The 22,684-nt window shown below is 39.7% G+C and overlaps 1 protein-coding gene across 1 annotated transcript in view; it reads right to left on the bottom strand.

The window, feature by feature from the left end:
• kalrna (kalirin RhoGEF kinase a) overlaps positions 1 to 22,684 on the bottom strand; it is a gene marked incomplete at its 5' end in the record, with an annotated part of 110,678 nt that overhangs the window by 42,906 nt on the left and 45,088 nt on the right. The window contains 14 exons of the mRNA XM_079464986.1: positions 962 to 1,114; positions 1,308 to 1,526; positions 2,966 to 3,085; positions 3,744 to 3,910; positions 5,036 to 5,231; positions 6,204 to 6,378; positions 6,773 to 6,942; positions 8,604 to 8,795; positions 14,422 to 14,544; positions 17,911 to 18,141; positions 19,030 to 19,161; positions 19,253 to 19,444; positions 20,348 to 20,470; positions 22,102 to 22,614. Of these exons, the coding sequence (XP_079321112.1) occupies positions 962 to 1,114; positions 1,308 to 1,526; positions 2,966 to 3,085; positions 3,744 to 3,910; positions 5,036 to 5,231; positions 6,204 to 6,378; positions 6,773 to 6,942; positions 8,604 to 8,795; positions 14,422 to 14,544; positions 17,911 to 18,141; positions 19,030 to 19,161; positions 19,253 to 19,444; positions 20,348 to 20,470; positions 22,102 to 22,614 (2,706 nt within the window). The remainder of the gene's footprint in view (positions 1 to 961; positions 1,115 to 1,307; positions 1,527 to 2,965; positions 3,086 to 3,743; positions 3,911 to 5,035; positions 5,232 to 6,203; positions 6,379 to 6,772; positions 6,943 to 8,603; positions 8,796 to 14,421; positions 14,545 to 17,910; positions 18,142 to 19,029; positions 19,162 to 19,252; positions 19,445 to 20,347; positions 20,471 to 22,101; positions 22,615 to 22,684) is intronic.

Below are 22,684 nucleotides of genomic sequence, written 5' to 3'. Positions count from 1 at the left end.
ATACACATTCACAAACAATAGAGCGCCTGTAGATTATTTCCGATAACAATCACAAGAAAACGAGAAGAACCTTTACTTGGCTAAACTTGTCTCTCCAATATATTGAATTTAGACTGCGATACCAAGCTCGACCACTAGATGTCAATGTACCACACGGTTTGTTTAAATGCATCTGAACTGCAGAACCCATTAAACAAATTGCACATTTGATCAAATTCAACATATTGTCTATTTAATACAATTATTAAAATGATAATTCGAAAGTAATATGAACATAAATCAAATAAAATATAAATAGCTTGTATCATTAGACACTAGCCAAACACAAATTCAAATAACCGTAATTACATCATTATCATACTTACATCTCATAAATTTAATAGTTTTAATGAGTTTACTATCATGTAAAATGTGGAAAAATAACAATGAAGAATAAGTGACCCTTAACTTTTGAATGATAATGTTTGTAGGAATTGTCAAAATAAGTGTGGACATTAAGCTAAAAGGTAGGTTTATGATTTATCGAGTCATAAACAAATATTATATAAGTATTAACAGACAACTACAGTAGCACATTCATTCATACATTACAATATGAAAATACATTAAATATAGTTCTATAGCTTCATTACACCTTTTCCCTTGTTGAATGTACTGTATATGAAAAAAGCGATGTTATGCATTATGTAATGTTTCTTTACAATCACTTCAGGTAAGCTTTTATAATATCTATAAATATTTTAAACAAAAAAATAAATGCAATTATTATCTGCTAAATGTAAATGTTTCCATGCTTTCAAAATGGCTTCCACTATGGGGTATACTCTGAGCCTAAAGTAACACAAAAAAGCCACAAAACAAATCCTGAATAGTGGTCCTTTCCAGATGCAAGGCGCATGGGGGGGTCATAAGGACTTATTTAGGTTATTAGATTGGACCCGTGTATGAGTTCAGTTCTGACCTTCAGAAACGCCTCTTTCTGCTCCAGGTGTTTGCTGATGAGAGGCAGAACATGATCCATCTCTGCTAGAGATCCCAGTTTATCATGATGGCCACCACACCAGTCCTCATCTCTCCGATACTCCTGCTCCAGACTCTCCAGCACACTACACACCTGCGACACACACACACGAAATATGCATGTAAAAAAGAAAAAAGGCGTGTTTGTGACACGGATATTGCATAATGGTGAGATCTTGTGGTTTTAATCAATAAATCAAATAAGTATTAATTCATGTGAATACTGGACTTCTTGTGTTGTATTTGTAAGCCACACAGGTGTGTGCTTCTCAACTGTCGTTGATCACCTGCTCTGATGTCTTGTAGAAGGCCACAGAGGCGTTAACCAGCTTGAGTCTGTCTTCCATCTTCAGCATGAGCTGCTGCCAGTGTACGGCCACCTTCTCCGCACAGCTGCGGATGGCTTCAGGGTCATAGTGTCCGGCCTGCAACATCATCTCTGCCTTCTGCTGCACCTGTAGAGCGCTTTGATGCGTCTTGTGCAGAGAGTTAGCGTGGAACAAAGACTGCAGGGACAGGGAGACATAAAAAAGAGGACAGCAGGATCAAGCGGGTGTAACTATGTGTCTATCTGGAGTTCAGTCAAACTTATATTTGCGTAGTGCATAGTGTGCGGGGTATGCAAATGTTCCATCTGGAAGAAATATCTGGAATACCTGTTACATTTGCCAAGAGTGCATGGTGTCATAAACTTTAAGCAACAATGCTTTCCAGAATTTTTAGCTTGCAGTAAACCGCATATATAATAGTAAATGAGCGTTCCTATTCAAAAACAACCTATAAAATGATGTTACATCCGACATCATAAGTGGATATATTATAAATTAAGATGAGGGCTCGATATATTATTTTAGTGTTGATTTTACACGAAACACTAAAATAATAAGTGAGATTAATATCACAAAGAAATAACACTGTTACGTTTCTAAGAGTAGATCAAGCCAGCATTTAACTGGACATCATCCAGTGGCCGTCCGGTTCCAGACCGCTGACAGATTCAGGCATTCTGCAGCCTGTTTTCTGTCTGCTGGTACTGTCAAGACGGAAGTTTAATAGTCAGCGGACGGACATTTACAAGCAGAGTCAAGAAGGTAGACCCCGTCCAAAGCCGGAAATAGAGACTAATGCCAAACCACGGTGAAAAAATACCACACTGACTACTGTACTGAGAGAGAGAGAGAGAGAGAGAGAGAGAGAGACAGACAGACACATTTTTATTTGATGCATCCTTTGCTTTTCTGTAACCAAGAACAAACTGTATGGCATTCGTTTCGTGTTTAGGTGAATTTACGTTCACAAAGCACACACGCTTTTTTTAAAACAGTAGAAGAGACGGGACTCTCTAAAAGTCATAAATCCTTCAGAACAGAGTTATGATCCCTGCGTGATATTTTATGAATGAATAACTCCTGCTGAATCTGTCTGGACTTTCTCATAGTAATCGCTTCAACACAAATGTCAGTCTTAACCTGTACGGTGAGGCCAAACAATGGTATTGTTGGCTACTGGTGAATGAGAAGAGAGTCTTAATACAGTGTGTTATACTAAGGACGGAGATAAGAGGGCTTTATTGAAATGTCTTTTGTTCCATTTTATTTGGTTACTGAAAGCTACTTCAAATAATAGTTATGACCCTTAAAGGTGCCATTTTGCTACACACCTAGTGTCTATACATGATGACATATGAATTGAATAATGATGTAATTGCAATAGTAAAGTCATTGTATGTGAGCTCATGGTTGTGACATAATATGAAGTTGAAGAGATGACGTGTTTTTGTAGGCCAAGGTGGAAGTTAGCGCCGCAGTGGTTCTCTCGACAGAAAGAGGGGGATCTAAAAAGATAGGCTTGGTAGACTTGAATCTTACTCCACCAGACTGATAAATGTACAGAATGTGTAGAAACACAGCTGACGGTGAAGGTTAGTTTGTGTTTGTGTGTTTACCTCTATGGCCAGCTGGAACTGTTCGTGTTCTCTCTGTAGTTGTTCGGCCTCGGAGAGTGAACTTGCATTCACCATACTGGCACCCAGCATGGACTCGCCATTACGGATCCAACTCAGAACCTGAACAAAAAAAAAAAAGACAATATAAGCACACAACACACCATTTTTTGACCACAGTGCTCTTTGCTGGGTGTTGGTTATTTCCTTCAATTTGATTTTAGAAATCAATTCCTTGATAAATTAACCATTCAGATCTGGGTATCATCTTGAGAAGACGGACGAGAGCTCGAGGCCGTCGCTCTCTCTCTGCTCATTTCTCTCCATTAGCACTCGTGTCGTGACAGGTACTTTATGGCTGTCCCCGGTGACAACACTCCTGCCCTCACTTATGCTCTGAATGAGATCAGAACTGAAACACACACTGAAGCAGTGACCACTTCATCTCTCTCTCTATTGATTATCAATCAGAAGATCAGACTGGACAAACAGGATCGAGGGTACATGCATCATCTATGACTGAGACACAATATTGTTCTGCTGTACAGTAAACAGACCTTTAGGTTAAATTTGGTATGCCTTCATTTTGCCACTCGGATGCCACTCAGTGCTTGCAAGCGCATTTAATACCTTTAAATTCATAACATTTTGCACTGCTTTTATTATTCTGTGATTAAAACATTAAAAATAAACTATCACAAACTCTTGACCTTGATGCATCATGTTAAACAGACCATCATTCGGATGGCACTTGCCTATGTGCAGAGTGAAAGTGTGTTACCTGTTTAACCTCGGCCTGTAGGTGGCGTAGCTGCACACACTGCTCCAGACGTTTCTGTGTGTGCTCAGCGCTCACGTCCAGCTCGTGCTGTTTCTCATGAAGAAACTCCAACAGCTCCTGAACTTGAGTGGCCAGATCCATATCTTTCTCACCAGTCAACTCAATACCTGCACACAAACACAGTGTTAGTGAGGACATATCACCACTTGCACATTGTTTACTATTGTATGTTTATTTAACAATACAAATTCCAAACAAACACACAGTTCTAACGGAATACATTTACAACTTATCACCACTGGGTGGCAGTATGCCAGCTAAATCCAAATGTCAATTCAATTCTCAGCATCTACATGGAAATCACTCTTTTGTCTGCAGATAATTTGAGCCGTATCACAGGTTTCCTGGAGTTTTGGCACAGTGATCAGTGCTACAGACGTGACTGACAAGTATTTGGAGTCTTCCACACAATAGGAGCCAACTCACTTTTCATCTTTTGGCTTATGTCAAGTTTATTTTGCACATTTCAGTGTGTCAGCATTTAAAGCCAACATAACTGGTAAATAAAATGGATTGTAAAATTCAGCGATCGTCCCAGCAGACACCCGTCGGACAAACAGGCATGTAATATCACAGTAATATCTGAAACAGACGGTGTCCAAATGCCGGACAGAAGAATGTGTCCTTAGCCAAGACCCATATGTGAGAGAGAGGGGGGTGAGAGTTGGGTCAGCAGTTTAGGAGAGGAAAGTCTGTTTCCAATGTTAAAAATATCGGTGACACACAGAGCTGGACGTTGAGAAGAAAAAATACTGAAACAATTACAGAGCGGTGACATAAATATAAAGATTCTCGTCTCATTAGCTTAGAACAGAAATACTTATAATTTAATTTAGATGTACTGTAGTTAGTTCAGTGCCAGCCATGTGACCGGGGACCGGAGATAACAGCGCAGAGGACTCTGAATCTCATTGGTCCAGCTCGCCGTGTCTCGGTGGGCCGCCATATATCAATGACGCACTGCCACCTGACACTTCCTTTGTGTCTCCGAGTATTTATCTCTCTCTCTTCTGTATCACTCTGACTTTTTTTCAGACGTCACTCTTTCTTTGCGTTCCTATTGTGTAACAACCACAGGCAAAAATAGTCGATGTGAACTTTTTTACTATGAATTACAGTATTATGATGCGAATCATACAAAACAAAACTATTAGAAAAAAAGTGAAGGCCCACCCCTACGTGGTCCAGGACAACAGACTTCGGTTTGTTTAGTTCCGGATGTGATCTCTCACCTGATGCTTGGACTTCCATGATGTACTGATGCAGGTCTTGACCTTGCTGCATGACCTCATAGGTCATGTTTTTCATGGCCAGTTTTCTCTCCGTGTGCCGCTGGAGTCTCTGTTCGGCCAGACTGGGCTCTTCCGCCGTAAACTCGCTCACCTGACAGACCAGGTCTTCATTCCACGCATCTAATTCTGCAGTCACCTGCGGGACAGGAGGGAGAGCTTAATACCCGTGGACCTGTTCTAATGCTTTCATGACACGACTAGAATAGAATTCATTCAATAAGTCAAACGCTTACGGTGAACAAGAAGATATCAACAGTAATAGAGAGTTTCATAATGGATGTAAGGCAGCAATCAAACATCAAATGTAAGATTGAGATTACGAAGCCTTTATTATGTCTGATGTTTAATATATGAGTCTTAAAGAGTCTATTTGCTGAATAATAATAGGAAAACCACAGGGTTTCTAATAAAAAACAAAGATTTAACTTGTAATTTAACAAAATACTCTTAAATGTTCCATTTAGTGGCAAAACTCAGAGGCTCTCTGATAAAAAAGACTTCAGTCTTCCGCAGGATAGCTGAATCCAGATACTCGATCACATTCATTTGATCTCCGTCCATATACTGAAGTTTAAACTATAAAGGCCATTTATTCTTCCAAAGAGAATTTATGCAGTTCTGACTTAACGCAACATCTTTCCTTTCACACAGCCTCTGTCTACGTAACCATGTGCATATTTACAGACCAATTGTGTTGTTTATACATTCAAACAGTCGATAACAGTGACAGGTTGTTGAAAACGCTGTTTTGTACTCATTTCATTCAGGAGTAACTTTTTTACCATTGAATGAAAGCTAAGGTTTATGGAAAAAGTCGCTAAATGTGGCACTTCTGAACAAATGCTTCTAAAGGGCTTGTAAAAGTTACTGAATCATAAGACGCTAGAAACACTGTTTCGTGTGCGCACTTGCGTGTGTGCGGGCCAGAGAGGCACACAGCAAAATGAATATAGCGCAAACATTGTTATGGGATATTTTCTTCCCCTTTCTTGGGCCCCAAGCACGCATAGGCACGCATAGGCCCCTGTGCCCATTGGACAATCCAGCCCTGATTTTATGACTGAAGAAGGTGTATCAGCGCTTGACTACACACACACACAGGGGTCACCTCAATGGTGTACTGTTCAAAGATGCGCAGCTGCAGAAAGATGTCGAGCTTGATTTTCCTCTCGTGAAAGAGTTCCTCCATGTGTCCCTGAGCCTCCTCCAGCTGCTGCAGCACGCCCTCGATGTGAGCGATGGAGCTCGTGTGAGGCAACTTATTACTGCTCATCGCTGAATCTCTGTACGAGACATGAAGAATGTGTTAAGAGTTGCCGATAATAACTATTGTATAAAATACACATTTTCCTATATTGAAGAAATGTTGAAGGTTTAACACGAGCACTATAAACAGCATCTGTGACATGCTGCCCATTGCAACTTGTCCCACAGCTAACAAACCAAATGTTAAAAAAAGTTTAAAAGCAAAAATGAATGTGAATGAAGCTATTTTTGCGTCAGAGCTAACAATAATAACTAAGCTAAATGTAAATATCAATATGCAGCGATTAATAATTGATCATTATTCAGTATAACATATCATTTAATTGAAAACAGAAACATGTTTTTCACACATATATTACGTCTGAATTCCCGGCTAGAACGTTGTGTGTGTGTGTGTGTGTGTGTTGGCACCTGAGTTGTTGCATGAGATCTTCTCCCTCTTTGATGACATTGAGCGTGGCCTCCAGTGTTGCTGTTTGTTGCTGCTGGAACTGTTTGATAAGCTCTTGAACCAAATCAACCGAGTCGGAGCAAACATCCTCCAACAGCTCCTTTTGCAGGTCCTCCATCCACGTCCACAACTGAAACACACAGACACACAATTCAAAAAGAAGCATTGTGGAGATTTTAGCAGTATCTATACTTCAGTTGTTGGTGGGCTTATTTTTTAGATGTTTGATTGCATAAAATGTATGATAAATTTTGATATTTCATTTAATGCCCCCCCGGATCCATCTCGGGGCCTTCAGATTGAGAACCACTGCTTAAAAGAACCGCAGAATTCCGTTTCTAGGTTTTCCACGAGCACAGGAATCCATAAACAGAATATGTTTATGTTTATAAATCAGCTGTAACATGTTGCAGAAACAAGAGACACTTAAAGGGAGAAGACATTTATAAAGCACTGCGGTGACTTTGCTATGCCTGTGGTTTCAATGGTCACCGTATCTGTAGCTGAACAAACAATGGGAATTATAAATACATTGCTGAAAAACAATAAAGCATACAATAGGATAAATATATACAACCACATGACCAAAATCCCAAACAATCGAAAAACAGCTTTTTGGTCCACAGTCGCCATCGGCTTGCTAACCGGGACCGAAAGACAAAAACATAAGAACATCCAACGAAGAGGTCCATTGAAAATGTGCAACAGGGACTGTTTCAACACTACACAACCGTGTGATTGTGAAAAGTGCTTTAAAAATGATTTGACTTTCCTAAAAGTGCACTCCACAGGAACGAACACATTTGCATCACACGCTGTTCTTAAGTGGGTGTATGAACTGTACGTGTGTAGACTGAAATGAAGTGTTTTTGGAGAGCTGTTAAACCAGAGCGACTCATGCGGTGACCTCTGGGTGCAGTAGCGTCTTTCAGCGGTCTTTTCCAGGCCAGTGTTAAAGGTTTGGCCAGCAGAAGAACTTCCTTAAGCCAACAACCGCTGCTGACTTACGATCAGCTCGAACAATAAAGCACTTTCGAGTCTCTGCAAACATACTCCACATGCACAAACTCTTTCATTTACAGGGTTTAACATGCCCTAATGTAACATAACATACATTTTTACTATACTATAGGAATATAATTCAATGTATTACATGGTAATAACACATGTATTATTCATACAATTTATATAAACTGAAAAACTGCATTAGATATTTGTTGGCCTAAAAATGGCACGCAATGCACTTTGGAAAGCCATCGATGAAATGTGAAACTTCCTTACACGTGTGCACTTAAGACAAGCTCTCTAGTTGATCTCCTTACATTAGATATATGCTTTCGTTGACAAAGATCGGCACGTCGGAGCCTCTGTGCCGTGAGAAAATCACATTCCCACAAACCTCATACATCAACAAAACCATAGCTCACGGTGGAGCTCCATTAGACAAACACAGCACAGAACCTCCCGGAGAGATGGATTGTGCCACTTAACCCTACAACATATTTGTCTTTCTTAAACACAGGATACATGAGATGATGGACCTGGAGTGATATCACATTACTGCATAATACATCAGTTAAAATCACCGGTATCGACGGCTGTATCCACATGCCTTAAATATTCAATGTATAAGGTAATGACATAAGCATTTAACACTTTACACGAACGCCTGATTGACAGCTGGAGAGGTAAACATCACATCAGCGTGCTCTACTAGCACATCTGGCACTGCTCAGCAAAACCTCTCGGCATTCCACTGTAATCCAGCTGGTATGTGTGGGCCGGTCTTACCTCTTTAGTGTGCGTTTGGAATGACACAGACATGTCCAGCAGTAGTTTTCTTTGTTCGACTCTTCTAACGAAATCCTGGATTCTGACCTCCAGGTGTCGCGCTGCCTTATAGATCTCCTCCGGGTCGCACTCTCCCGTCTGCGCGAGCTGCTCGGCTGCTTCCAGGAGTTTATCCGCGTTAGTGTAGGTGTTCTGGTCCGAGAGAGGAGAAAAACTTGAAAAGCCGATATCAGTGGGATTCCCTCCATATCTTACTGTCACACATGAGGGAAGGTGCTTTCATAAAAGGTTTGCTAATTTCATGAAATAATTACACGTGTGATTTCCTGCTGTGCGTGTGCAGAACGGGACACATTTACAGCCCCAGAGGGGTTTAATCCTTCATTTAACACACAGCCAAGACATTTAAATGAAATCTGTTTCATTGTCAAATATTATTAGAATCCACAAGAATAAAGCCCTGCTGACATTATAGTTAACTATTATTTTCAGTCTGCTTAAACCTTTGTACATTTCATTGCATTTAACTGTGTGTATTATTCAATTCTATTTCATTTTTATAGCGCTTTTTACAATTTGGGCAGCTTTAGAAAAATATATTTTAGCAAGAGAGAGGGAGACTTAAGAGAAAACATCGATAAAAAGGAACATTTAAAAATACATTGGCAATTTTAGTTGCATAAATAGATACACCTTATCTTAAAACAAAACAGTGCTTTCTGTTTCACAAAAGGTTATTTGTGTCAGAAAAACTATTATTTAGATTATAAAAAAGTAAGAAAGAGACGGAATGGAAAAAAACGTTAAGCACCTTTATTTGTAAGAGCATAATTCCACATTCGATTCAAGGAAATACTCTGTGTGAGATGAGGTGGTGTAGTGATCTTTATCAAATCACAGTAAGATCTTTTCCCTAATCACAGTGGATTCGTTGCCTGTATTTGGAGTCAAATGTGATTTGTGGTTATTGAAACGCAGCGTTTATGACATCAGTGTTCAGGGAAGACATAGTCGTATGCAGGTTTGATGCAGTCAGAAAGATGTAAGAAGGTCAATAAACAGTAAACCCTCATCTGTGAAGCTACAAACAGATAAATAGTATTATGCAAATGTGAACACGAGAGTGACAATTGGTTACTATGTGATGCATCTTTAAAAAAAAAGCTTCATATTATTCGTCTGATCTCATCTGCCGTGTCTTTATTTAACATTCTGACAAATCAATAAAATATCTATACATCTAACACTGTATATTTAAGTATCTCACTGTATCTCATTTTTACACCGTGTAACATTAATTGTCATATGATTTAAATTAAAAAAATTTGAATTTGAAAATTTGAACATAAAGTGTGAAAACACTTTATGTTTTTAATTCATATGATAGTTTTGTGTATATGTTTGACATGATTATAGAGTTATAATGCCACGGTCTGTTTGAATACTGGATTCTGATTGGCTGGAAGGTGTGCATTAAAATAGTTCCAGTCGGTTTGATGATCAACGTTCCTTCGAAATGAACTGATCCAAAATTACACTGTAAACATCAATAACAGCTTTAACTTGGCAAATGACCATGGTATAAGCGGGATAATGCATGGCTAGCCGAGCATTAAGGGATATAAATGCTCCGTTTTACGTCGGGTGGTTCTTGGCCTTTAATTCACAGCTAGCCGTGGATTATTCCTTACTTATTTTACTAGCATTATCTTCGTTTTAATCATGTTGTCAACTATTATGTTCATTTTTTGTTTTCTATATGATCCTTTAAATTGTCTAATATTAATCTGGCAGAATACAGTGGAATGACTCACTCCACGCATGTGACAGATGAACTACTCTCATCAGAATACAGTTGTCTTCATCATGTTCTTTTTCTTCCTCTTCATCAATCTGTTTTTAAATATTACGACTCTGATCCGCAGATGTCAGAATAACAAACGCTGCATATGTCTTGCTCGTGACTAATAATGGCTGAGCCAAAACAAATCCCTCACACTGGTGTGGATGGAGTCAGAATGTCTCGGGCTCTTCTCGTGACACTGAGACCTGGATCTCTCATCCAGACTATTATGGATTATTCAACTCAAGGGAATTATGTGGATGAGAGGCGTGCGGTGATCTTTATCTCCTCTGCGTGTGCCGTCTGATGAATACCTCTCTGTGTTTACTTTCACTTTGAGTTCTCGGTTTACATGAGTTCAGCGAGATGTGAGCCATGGCATTGCCGGGCTGCTGTGTGTGACAGCACAAGACCTAAATCAATCAAATCTGTCATCCATCAAGGTGTAAACACAGCTGGAATGGTACAACATTGCTCTTAAATCAAAACATCTCCTCTATACACACGTGCTTACTTTCACATAGCTGTGGCACCCTTAAGAGCTTGTGAAACGTATCCCATCATTCACTGCAGAAGAACTTCCGCACAGTGTTTGGATTTCCTGTTCAACTACCCTGCTCATCTGTACAAGTATCTAGATCAACCTTCCCACAGTCTCATCAGATTATAACACACAGCAAAATGGAAACGTTCTCCATTCACAAAAATCTGTGAAAATCATCAACTATGGATGCCACGCCGTACCTGCCCATGTCACGCTACTTTGTCATGTAAACATTCCCTAAATTACAAGAACCAAACTATGATTGTGTTCTGTATGGCCCTTCAATGTCTCATGCTTGAGTTGTATTACTGTATATTGATGTAACAGTCTTTTGTTTAAATATATAACTGTATAATAGAGCAAATAAGGAATGAATTCCAAAACCTGGGGTCTCATTTATAAAACTGTGCGTAGGATCCTTACTAAAAGTGTACGTGTGCCCGAAAGCCAAAAATGGCGTACGCAAACAAAAATTGAGACTTATAAAACCGTGCGCACGCACACCTGCACGCAATTTTCCATTTATAAATCACAATCTACCTGATAATTTGCGCACGTGAAAAAAATCGACATCCCGCCCTTAACCCGCCCCTTTTCAACCATATATAGCCCATGCAAATCACCTCATGAATGGCCGTGCATCTTAATGAGCAAGAGGTTCTGTATGCGTGATAATAGCAGCAATGGAAACTAAGAGGAAAAAGAGAAATTTCACAGACACAGAAATAGAGGTTCTTGTGACTGAGGTGGAGGAAAGGAAATGTATTTTGTTCGGTAGCCATAGTATTGGCGTCACGAACAAAAAAAAAAAAGTGTGGAATGGCAGCATGTGACTGCAGCTGTAAATGCAGTTGGTTCAGCTAACCGGACGGTTCCCGAAATAAAAAAAAGTGGTCCGACTTAAAAGTGGGGGCAAAAAAAAAGGCTCGCCAGTCACCGACAGAGTGATCCTGGGACGTCCGATCTGTCCCCCTTGGAGACCTGGCTGGCTTCTATAATTGGAGAAACCAGTGTGTGCGGTATTCTGCCTGACACGGAGGGAGACACAGACATGGTGGGTAAATAATTTTATTGCATTAGCACAATTAAATAAAATATAGCACAATAAGTAATTGTGGTATTGTTTTTCCAGAGGATATGGGAGCACAGGGTGGCGAGGAGACCGCACAGCACCTGCCTCAAGTCTATTCCCTACACTGCTGTGCACTATAATAAACGAGTCATGTGTCGAACCAGGCCATCGCGCCACAGCGTTTGTAAAAATCATGTTGGCCTCACAAACAACTTGCACATTTATGGAATGCACATGTTTTTGAGTCACATAAATGTACTCGTTCTCATGTGGAGCCCTTATAGCAATATGAGTGCAGTCAATTGCGACGATTACATTTGGGAATCCGGACATTGCTGCAAATTGCCTTTTGATATTGGCCTGTTCCCCAATAGTGTAAGGAAACTTTATGTATCGATTTGTCATTTTAATAATCCCTTTCAAAACAGCAGGCATTAAGGAGCTCAGCGACGGCTGTCAAATCCCAGACCTATGTCAAATGAACAGAATTATAAGTTTCCACATCAAGCTTTGCTCAGGAATAAAATAGTATCATCATATGATGATGCCTATCGGCTAACTCCCGCTGGTAACTCCCGGTTGCAGAAATCCTAAAACTGAGAGGACTTGGGATGGTACCGGGATGGCGCGGTTTCGTCTAGTCATCATCGTGGGCTAGGAAATCTTCGCGGTCTCTAAACACCCTTTCCCTCCTAAGTCTGCCATTGGCATAGTCCTCCAGCAAAGCCAGCGCATCCACCATGCCGTAGATGCAGGGGTTTCGCCGTAGTATTTATGTTTGCAGCGATCACATTCAAGCCTTTACACCTGTCATACCAATCAGACAATGAGTGGTAAACCCATACGCCCACCCTTAGATCATTAGCAAATGAAAGTAAAATAAATTAAATCGATGCACTTTTATTTGATAAATGATTACCATTTATTTATATAAATTGCTATTGTGGACATGCATGTTTTATTGTGGACGCATAATGAGGATTGAAAGTGATTTGTATGTTTATGGTTATATGGATAGGTCTACATGCGCAACTTTTCAAATTCAATGTGTTTAATTTCATTAATCTACCGTCAATCCCTCAGCTCACCATCGGTTGTCGCCAAAACTGCTCCGTCTCCAAAATGTTCGTACGCATGGGTCACAGTTTGCGTGCAGGTACGCAAAAATTCCCGTCAAGTTTGTTTTTATAAATCACAATTTATGCGTGCAAAGTGGCGTACGCCTGTTTCAGTGCCTTTTTTGTGCGTACGCAACGGTTATAAATGAGGCCCCTGGACGTTTTTTGGACACACTGGCAGATCCACTCAACAGTAAAATTCAGCAAACACTCTTTATTTTTGCCCTTTGTCCAAACTACCATAGAAACAATAGCTTGAACAGACCAGATCTGCCAGAATCATAAAATACCCCACAGTGTTTGACATCAAAGCCTTCCCCTGACATGAATTTTCAGCGACATTAAACATAACATAAAGCAGTTATGGCGAGCTCCGATGTTGCTTTGTGGTTTCATTACACAATAGAACTCATTAAAGGCACTATAAAGGAAACCATCTGTGATGTTTATTTGATGGAGCTCCTGTAGTCATGACATAAAGAACACAGACAGATGTATTGCTGCATGAGCTCAAAACATCTTCATTGTGAAGCTCCGTGTTTAAAATAATCGTACCACCGCATACACATCTTTACAACATTTTGTAGGAAACTTGATGAAATCTTTCTGTTACTATACATGGAGTAGCATTATGTTTGGCTCTGTATGGCTAGAGGGGTCTGTTTGCCTCTTTTTATCCAAAACCCCATTGGAGGAGAAAAAAAAACCTCAGAGGGAAACCAGGCCTAACCAGGGGATTCCAGTTCCCCTCTGGCAAAAACTGCAGCCTCTGCACAAGCTCGAGAATTGATTTAAGATTAACATTAATAGTCTAATGGCGGCAGTTAATAAATTATAAAAAACTAAATCCTAGGTGCCTTGGTTGACTGCCTACTGTAAGTGATAACACGATAACCAGCAAGTTTTTGACCTGTCGGCCATGACCGGTAACCATGTCAAACAACACTGAAATACTTCACCATAGTAAAATTGAACACGCTTGTTATGTAAACATCAATAGATTCCGTGGAAATGTAAATCTACTAGATAGTGCTCTGCTACTGAGCAGACTGATCTTGCAGAAAATAAGATGCATATGCATGTCCATGGTATCAGTTCCAAACAATGAGCTTTAATTTGTGTATTTATCCGTGCCTTTGAATGTTGAATACGGAAGCTGCTTTAGGTCAAAGAGATTTAGATTCATCTGACAGAATGAATAGACCAGACCGGCTCATGTTTGGATGTTGCTGATGTCTTACCTGTGCCACTTCCTCAAAGTCGTCGTGTCGTTTCTGGAGAGCTCTGGCTCTGTGTAGCGATTTACCAACGCCTGTGTGTTTACTGAGAAAAGCCTCGCCATGATTCTCTATCCAGTCAATCACCTGCAAGATACAAACAAACATTGATTCATTTTGGAAACAAACACCTCCACACAGAGCCAAACCCATCAAGGATGCTTATGGGTCCTTTAAGCTATTTAATTGATTTGACGAAAGTCGGTTCTATCAGAAAGCACACAGAAATAAGCTAACACTCAAGGGAATATGAAGAGAGAATAATCCATCAGCCTAAAAGTCCTCTGTCCAAAAGTGACTGTATTTTAACATCTGTCCCTAAGGAAAGATGTTTTACAAATAACACCTTCATTTCTCTAGCGGCATTCTCAGGTCAGACAGATACAAGCATAACACGGATAACACAATCACCCTCCAGAACAACACTGATGCTGACACAATAAAAATTATAAAGATATGTTTCCATCTTTGCATGTGCCTAGAACAAAATGCTATTGCTTATTCATTTGTTCTGTCAATTAGAAATGTACTTTTTCTGTATAAGTCACGTGCCTCATTGCTCAAATTGCTTAGGAAGACTAGCACTGAAAGGTCGGTTAACTACTGAACACATGTGTACAGATCTGTAATGACTTCTGTTTTGTTTGAGAAACAAACTCCAAACGTCTGACTTGTGTTTCTTTAGAAGAACTTCCTCGTGTCTGGTTTTGCTGCTACACTCGCGTGTTCACAAGTGATACAATTATTGTTAAACATGAAAAGAAATGCGTCAATGGGGTTGTGCTTCATTGATTAAAGCATCCACAGCCTGTTCTAAAAACAGCCTCCTATCCTCACACGCACATTATGAGAGGTTAAATATAACTCTGGGAGATGATCCCGTCGGGTTAAACTTCGGTGAAGAATGTTTGTTGATGTTAGAAATCTTGTTCGTGTTTACATGGCGCACATCTGCGAGTGAAACTCGTGTCAATAACCAAGGGGAAAGAACAAATACAGTAATTGTTTCATTTCATTAACATTTAAAACTGCTATTATATTATTCTTTTGTATTTATGTTCTTGATGCTTAAGTAACTAAATCAAAATATATTAACTGTATATAATATATAAAAGATATTTCTTAATGTACTTATTTTTCATTATCTTCAATTATTTTAATGTACAAAATGAAATGTAAAGAAGAGATCATCGTAAATGAATAGGTCCAAACACAAATTCTTTATTCTGTAATGCCATGGTTTCTATATAATTTATAATTTCACTGTTTTCTCTTCCATTTTTTAATGCAGATTTTTTTCTTAGGTCTGTAATGTATGTTCTAAATGTATTTATTTTATTTTAACTGTAAAAAACGCTATACTAATACAAATGAATTTTAATGAATGAGGGCTGTCAAACGATTAATCACGATTAATTGCAGCCAGAATAAAAGATTGTGTTTGCATAATATATGTCTATGTACTGTGTACATATTTTTTATTTATAAACACATACAGTACATGCATATATTTAAGAAAAATATAAAAAATTGACTAAGCATTTACTGTATGTATATATATATATATATATATACTTCGAATAATTTTAATTATATATATATACAGTATATACAGGTTTTTATATATATATATATATATAAAAACCTGTATATACTGTATATATATATAATTAAAATTATTCGAAGTATAAATAAATACATGTAAATATTATCCTAAAGATTATATAACCACAAACTTTTTTTCCGGATGCGGTTAATTGCGATTAATCATTTGAAAGAGCTCAAATTAATTGGTTAAAATGATTGCCAGAAGTCAGTCTGAAAAAAGTATTTGTGTGAGACACAGGGACAGAAAACAGAGGGACACATTTAAGAGTATGAATCGTCAAAATGTTGGACAGGTGGAGAAATATAACGGCTGAGAATGGAAAGCTCTTGAGTATTAAATCAACCTCAGTAATGCGTGACTGTCTGTGTCTCTAAGCCCTTCCCCAGTCTCAAACCCCCACCATGACATACAGGGATTTAAACCGGTTATCACGGTTACCACAGTAACCATGACAAGACGACTCATGTGCTCGGCTGATAACCCCATAACTCACAGGTGACCGCCACCAATTCCCCAGTTACCCCGGCGATACAAGAGGCCAGAAAATCTTTAATCTTATTTATACGGCTGCCTGACAGCTATAGATAGTGGCACATGTTTAGAAAAAGAGCGCGGCACCAAGGGAACACTTTGTCGAAGGCAAGTGGACATGATTTTTAAAGAAACACACAAACATGTGTCACAATTATCATCATTTAACATAAAAGAGCAGGACGGACATTCATCTTTTCTTTGTTCCGCAGAAGGAAGTCATTTGATGTGGAAAAACACGATAATAAAATCATTTTAATTTTAAACTATTAACCGTACCATCTGTTGAACACAAACACAATATGCTGTATGTGTGCGGGAGGTCTGTTTAATTTCTGTGAATGGCTCAATCTTCTCATTACCTGTATAGAACTACACACTTGAAGACATTTGGCCACATCTCAGCCGCCGCTACTCAAAAACTGCAAACATTTCAGGGTGAAACCAACGAACATCACCAAATACGGGCAATAATAACAACCTGTCTCAAAGAAAACACGCAGTATGTTGATATCTCATTGCACTCAATGATCCAAGTTTATGAGAGCCGCATGTTTGAAGCGTTTAACATATTCCATCAAAGCCACCCGATCAGAGATTGGATGCGGAAATTGAACTCGGCCAATCACAGGTGATCGAGTTTCTTGTGTATCAGAAAATCTGTGGCTAATGTTTTAGCTAATCAGTATGTTTCTTTTGATTCGCCGTGCTATGTGACCTCCGTTTGGATTCGGTTTGGACATGTAGCTCTTTAGCGCTTCGGTTGTGGTTCAGTTCTTAATTTGGCCGTTCTCTAGAGCTGTCCCAGGCTGATAAACCCTGAGCCGACACAGTCCCACCGAAAGAGGCTAATGGTGAGATATGAACTGCTCTTCTGGGCACACATCCAGCGCACGAGAAAAAAAATGCATGCTGTGCAGAAAACTGTACAAATCCAAATTTATGGTCAACTGTTAACAAGTCCTCATCCAACATTCTCCGCTCTTAAATTATGGAAGAATTACAGCCTATTAACATGGAAGAAAAAACACGAAACTGATATATGTGTAGTTGAGTGGAGCTTATTTCAAATGACGTCCAAACCTAAGCGAATTACTACGGTAAAGCACAGACAAGTATATCTGGAATATATTGCACACTGGCATATGGCCGCTATACATTGAAAAGCCACATCTCTTTAGGAAAATTATATCATTTATGGAAAAGTACAGACATTTTGCTGTCTATAAAGGGCTCAACTCAGAGCAGAGTCAGTTTGTCAGTGTGTCAACACTTCTCAGAGATCTTGTAGACATATGTGAGAATTCATCTACCTGTTGGACGTCCTGTTGAAAGACGCAGAGCTGCAGTCTCTGATGCAGACGGACTTTGCGATGCTGCCAGATGCTCTCCAGGCGTCTGTGGTGGTGCAGGACCTCGTGGACCACGTCCAGAATGCAGTGCACGGCTTTGGAGTAGTTGGCTGTGGCAGTCAGAGACTCGGAGTTACCGGGACTCAACGGCCTCTGAAGAACATCCAGAAGACCTTTCCCATCCTGACTCACCTGTGAAGAAGGATCAAATACATCATCATGTAAGCCCTTTTGAAAATAGAGGTTTTTAATAAACACCTTTACATCACAGGAAGTACAGTATAAGGAGGGAGACGTTGTGATACTAGAGAGAACTGAACTGGACGAAAATGTGGATATGACTGAATAATTACAGATATGAATGAACAAATCCTGTAGTTTGTTTGTCAGACTCTTATTTGTTTAAACAATGAGACTCTTTCCTCCCAGAACTTTTATGTTTTTCACATGTTCAGACTACTAAATTTTATATGTTAAAGACTGTAGTGCTTGGAAACATGGAAATCCAAATGTACTCAGACACAGGGGTGGGGACCATTGCCATTGGTTTCCTGTTGTGTCTTGAGCTTAATTATAGCTGCTTCACTGATTTGATCTGGTTAACAACAGAGCTGGGTTGAGTTTCATACTTGTTTGGGATTTGTGTAAAATTTCATTCTCTACGTTTTACACATATTTAGATTCACTGGTAAGAGAACTAATGTATGTCTTATACCCCATATAAAGATGTAAAATCTTAAAACTTCGAACTTCAAAAACTGGTGGTCTTATTTATCAGATGTTTGATTGCATAAAATACTTCATGAAATGCCACAACAACTGTGACCCCCCCTGGAACCTCCTAGGGCCCCCCCAGTTTGTGAACCACTGCCTTAAAGAACCTTTAAGATCTGAAGAACCTTTGTTTCACTAAAGGTCCTTTGTGGCGAAAAAAGGTTCTTCAAATTATAATAAAGTAAGAAAGAGATGGTTCTTTAAAGAACCTTTGACTGAAGGGCTCTTAGTGGAACCAAATCAAGTTCTTCGATGGCTTCGCTGTGAAGAACCGTTTAAAGCGGACAGAACACCGTTTGTTCTCACCTCTGTATACGCTTGTGTGAACTGCTCGTAGAGCGTCTGATGATGGTGAATGGCCAGTTCAAGATCCTGCATCTCTGACGGCAAGCCACCTTCATTGCACATCTTACCCCAGGTTTCTATCCCAGAAAGAAACTTAACACACAGAAAGAGACAGATCATTAGAAACCCACTCAATTCAAGTTCTGACAGCTACAGATGTGGTGTCGAGTAAACAAGGGTGTACCTGTTCAGATTTCTGATGAAATACGGCAGACATGGCGAGTATAGTGCTGCGTTCATCGAGAGCGGCAGCGAAGCTCTTCCATTCCTGATCCAGCTGTGTGCTGATCTGTTTGATCTGCTGAGAAGCGTAATGACCCGCCTCTGACAGCCGTGACGCTACCGACATGATGCGGTTTATGTTCACATATGCGTTCTGGGAGACATAAGATTAGAGAGCATTTTGAACTATATTGTAATGATATGAAGTCAGAATCCAGCTACAGGGTGCTAGAATACAGGGCAGGGTCTAGGGAGCATTGAATGGTTAATGAATGGGGACGTCCCATTCCCAAGTTTATTGGGCTCTTCAAAGTATAATCGGAGATGATAGGTTTTCAAGTCTCGACACATGTCTCGTTCTCTCCATTAGGGAACCGAGGTTACATCCGTAACCAAGACGATTTCCACTTGACCTTTATAGTCTACAGTTTACTGACTACCTTTCCATTATGTGTGTTTACCATAAGCTTTTTTGAGACTGTTTCTTAAAATTCCAGCAGCAAGGGCGGCAATGAATTACTGTAAAATAACAGTTTAGTTAAGTAATTATTGCATATTTTTCATGTTTTTCTTGTTAATTTGGAGTCTTTTTCCTTAATGTGACTGTGGTGAGGAAGGCAGGACGAGAGCCGTGACGCGGGGCCGGTGGCGTGAGTGATAAGGCGCACCGGTCCCGCATCTATCACGGAGGAGACAAACAGAAATCACATAGGTCAAGACTTTCACAAATAATAAATGGTATGATACATGAGATTATGCTTGAGAATTGTATAAAAAAACAGGATTGAACAAAGAAATAGTGGGTTTAAAAGAAACAAGCGTAACTGAATAAAAATTACATTTTCATCTTTGAGTGAACTATCCCTTTAAGTACAGTTTTAACAACCTGGTTACGCTGGCGGACCATGCTTTCACATACAGATTGAAGCATTTGACCACTTGAGTTGCAAGTGAACTTAGAACGCTAACAATCACATTACATTACACCTGCAAGGAAATCGGCAAAATAATTTGTATTAAAGAGTGAGAACATCAGAGATGACATCGACTGACGTACCATGGAGTTCATGGCGAAGTGGTTGTGCTGGGTCTGTAGCTCCACAGCGTGCTGGTAGCTCACACCGATCTCCGTGTGACTCTGGAGAAATAACTCTTTATTGTGACTGATCCAGTCAAACATCTACAATGACAAAGACATGAAAACAGATTACGTAAAACATTACATCAAATCTTTAAGTACACATCACTATGGTCATAGGATTGTAGTACGTTTGACGGTACACCTTATTATTAGAAATTTGTTAAGAAGTGTTCATCCAGGGAAAGTATTTTGGATTAACATGATATTCATTAGTAAAACGACAGATTATTGTAAACATTCTTCAAACATCACAGTTTGCTCTTACAACCTGTGACATCATCAAATATAAGCAATCGAGTACAGTATGTTTTGCACATCAAAGCTTTAGAGAAACAATGTATTGCGTAAAGAAATGTATATATTGTACATTCAATCATTTCACCACCTCCACTGAGTTAAACACAATTTATCTTTCAATGTGGAATAAGTGTCCTGAATAAATATTTAATGACAACTGCAAATGAATTGCACTTAATCAAGATAAGAGCTGCGAGACAGCATAATGGATAATCTAGTTGACTGCTCGCATTTCTATTCCATTAAACGGAGGCTTTAATCTAATAGGCCTGATCTTGAGTCCAAAAGAAGAAGCTGGACGGAGGTATTAATTAACGGATTAAAACGACTGCTCGCTCTTGCCCTTTGACACGAGGAGGTCTGGCACAGTGACAGACAAGCGATTTTCAATCATGTTTACCCGCGACCAGCGAAACCTCGCGCCGTAGCTAATAATACACTGCATTCTGAACGAAATGAAGTCATCGGAACAAAGCACTTATGAGTGCTCAGCATCAGACGGGCTCCTGCGAGAGGCCTTATGTTTGAAGATTTATCTCAGTAATCATGAAACGGAGAGCGGAGTTAATGTGAGGTCACTGTCTTAGAAAGAAAAAGGCATAAAACGCGCCAGCATCTTTATTGTTTTGTAATGCAGGATGCTCATTAAAGTTGTTACTATTAATAGGCATCATTATTTTTCACCGGTGTTTGCTCAGGCAAACAGCTCTACTACAATTGCTCGTATATAATCCGGAAGATAATAAAGGGATATTTTCAATTGACTTACATTGAAGATAAAGCCTGAGCCATGTGAACAGTACATCTAAACCAAAAATATCATATAGGCGCCAATGACAGCTCAGAAACCACCTTAACATCCTCTTTACTTTTCTGTACTGTTTGATTGTTGGTAATTTGAGTTCCTTTTTTTAGCCAAAAATGTATAATTCATTCATAATTTCTGAAGGAATTGCACATTTTTGCTGCTCAGTTTTATTAGCGGATCTGTTTTGGGCGTTCTAGATGACTTGCTCTTTTAATAAGTTCTAATGAAAATAATGTTTAAAGGGATAGTTCACCCAGAAATAAAATTCTGTCATAATTTACTCACCCTCGTGTACTTCTTCCGCAGAACACCAAAGAAGATATTTTGAAAACGTTGTTAACTGGCCCCCATTCACTTGCATTGGTTTTGTGTCCATACAACAGAAGCGAATGGGGTCCAGACCAACTTTCTTCAAAATATCCTCTTTTGTGTTCTGCGGAAGAAAGAATGTCATGAAGGTTTACAATGACAGTAGTAAATAATGACAGCATTTTCACTTTTAGTTGAACTTTCAAGGTCATTTACTGGTCAACTGGAAACAAAGGTGGAACCAGTGCTCACTCACCTTCTCTGCGTCCTGTTCAAACAGTCGGAGTTGGAAACACTGGTCCAGCTTGAGTTTCCTCAGGTGCCATATCTGATGGAGGTGCTGTCTTGTGCTGTGTAGTTTATCCAGCAGACTGGCGATCTTTGGAACCACGCTCTGAAAGTCGGCACTTCCAGAGATACAGTTCCTCCCTGAGAAGCCATCACTGGAACGGATACACTGCAAAAGTCTCTGACCTTCATGGTCCAGCTCCTCCACAGGAGCCTTCATCACCTTCTTCTTCAGCTGAGTGTGCTCATCGATGAGCCTCCGAGAGCCCTCCACGTCCACCGGGAACTCCTTTTTAGCCAACGTCTCCTGCAAGTCTTCGAGACGTGAGAGGAGATGAACGGCGCTGGCCAGAAACTCTTCGAAAGCCACTCGGAGCTCGAGCCATTCATCGTGGTTATACTCTAGAGAGCCCTCAAAGTCGTCTGTTAGCTGAGACGGGTCGACGAGTTTGGTCAAGCCCTCCACAGCCACCAAGCTTGTCTATCAGCAAGAGAGGAGAAACAGACATGATGATGGATGGATGAATGAATGAAGTGCGACGGATATTTTA

Source organism: Barbatula barbatula (genome assembly GCF_947034865.1).
Source record: "Barbatula barbatula genome assembly, chromosome: 9".
NCBI classification, from domain to species: Eukaryota; Metazoa; Chordata; class Actinopteri; order Cypriniformes; family Nemacheilidae; genus Barbatula; species Barbatula barbatula.
The sequence above is the reverse complement of the archived record's forward strand: the minus strand, read 5'-3'. Positions and strand labels throughout refer to the sequence as shown.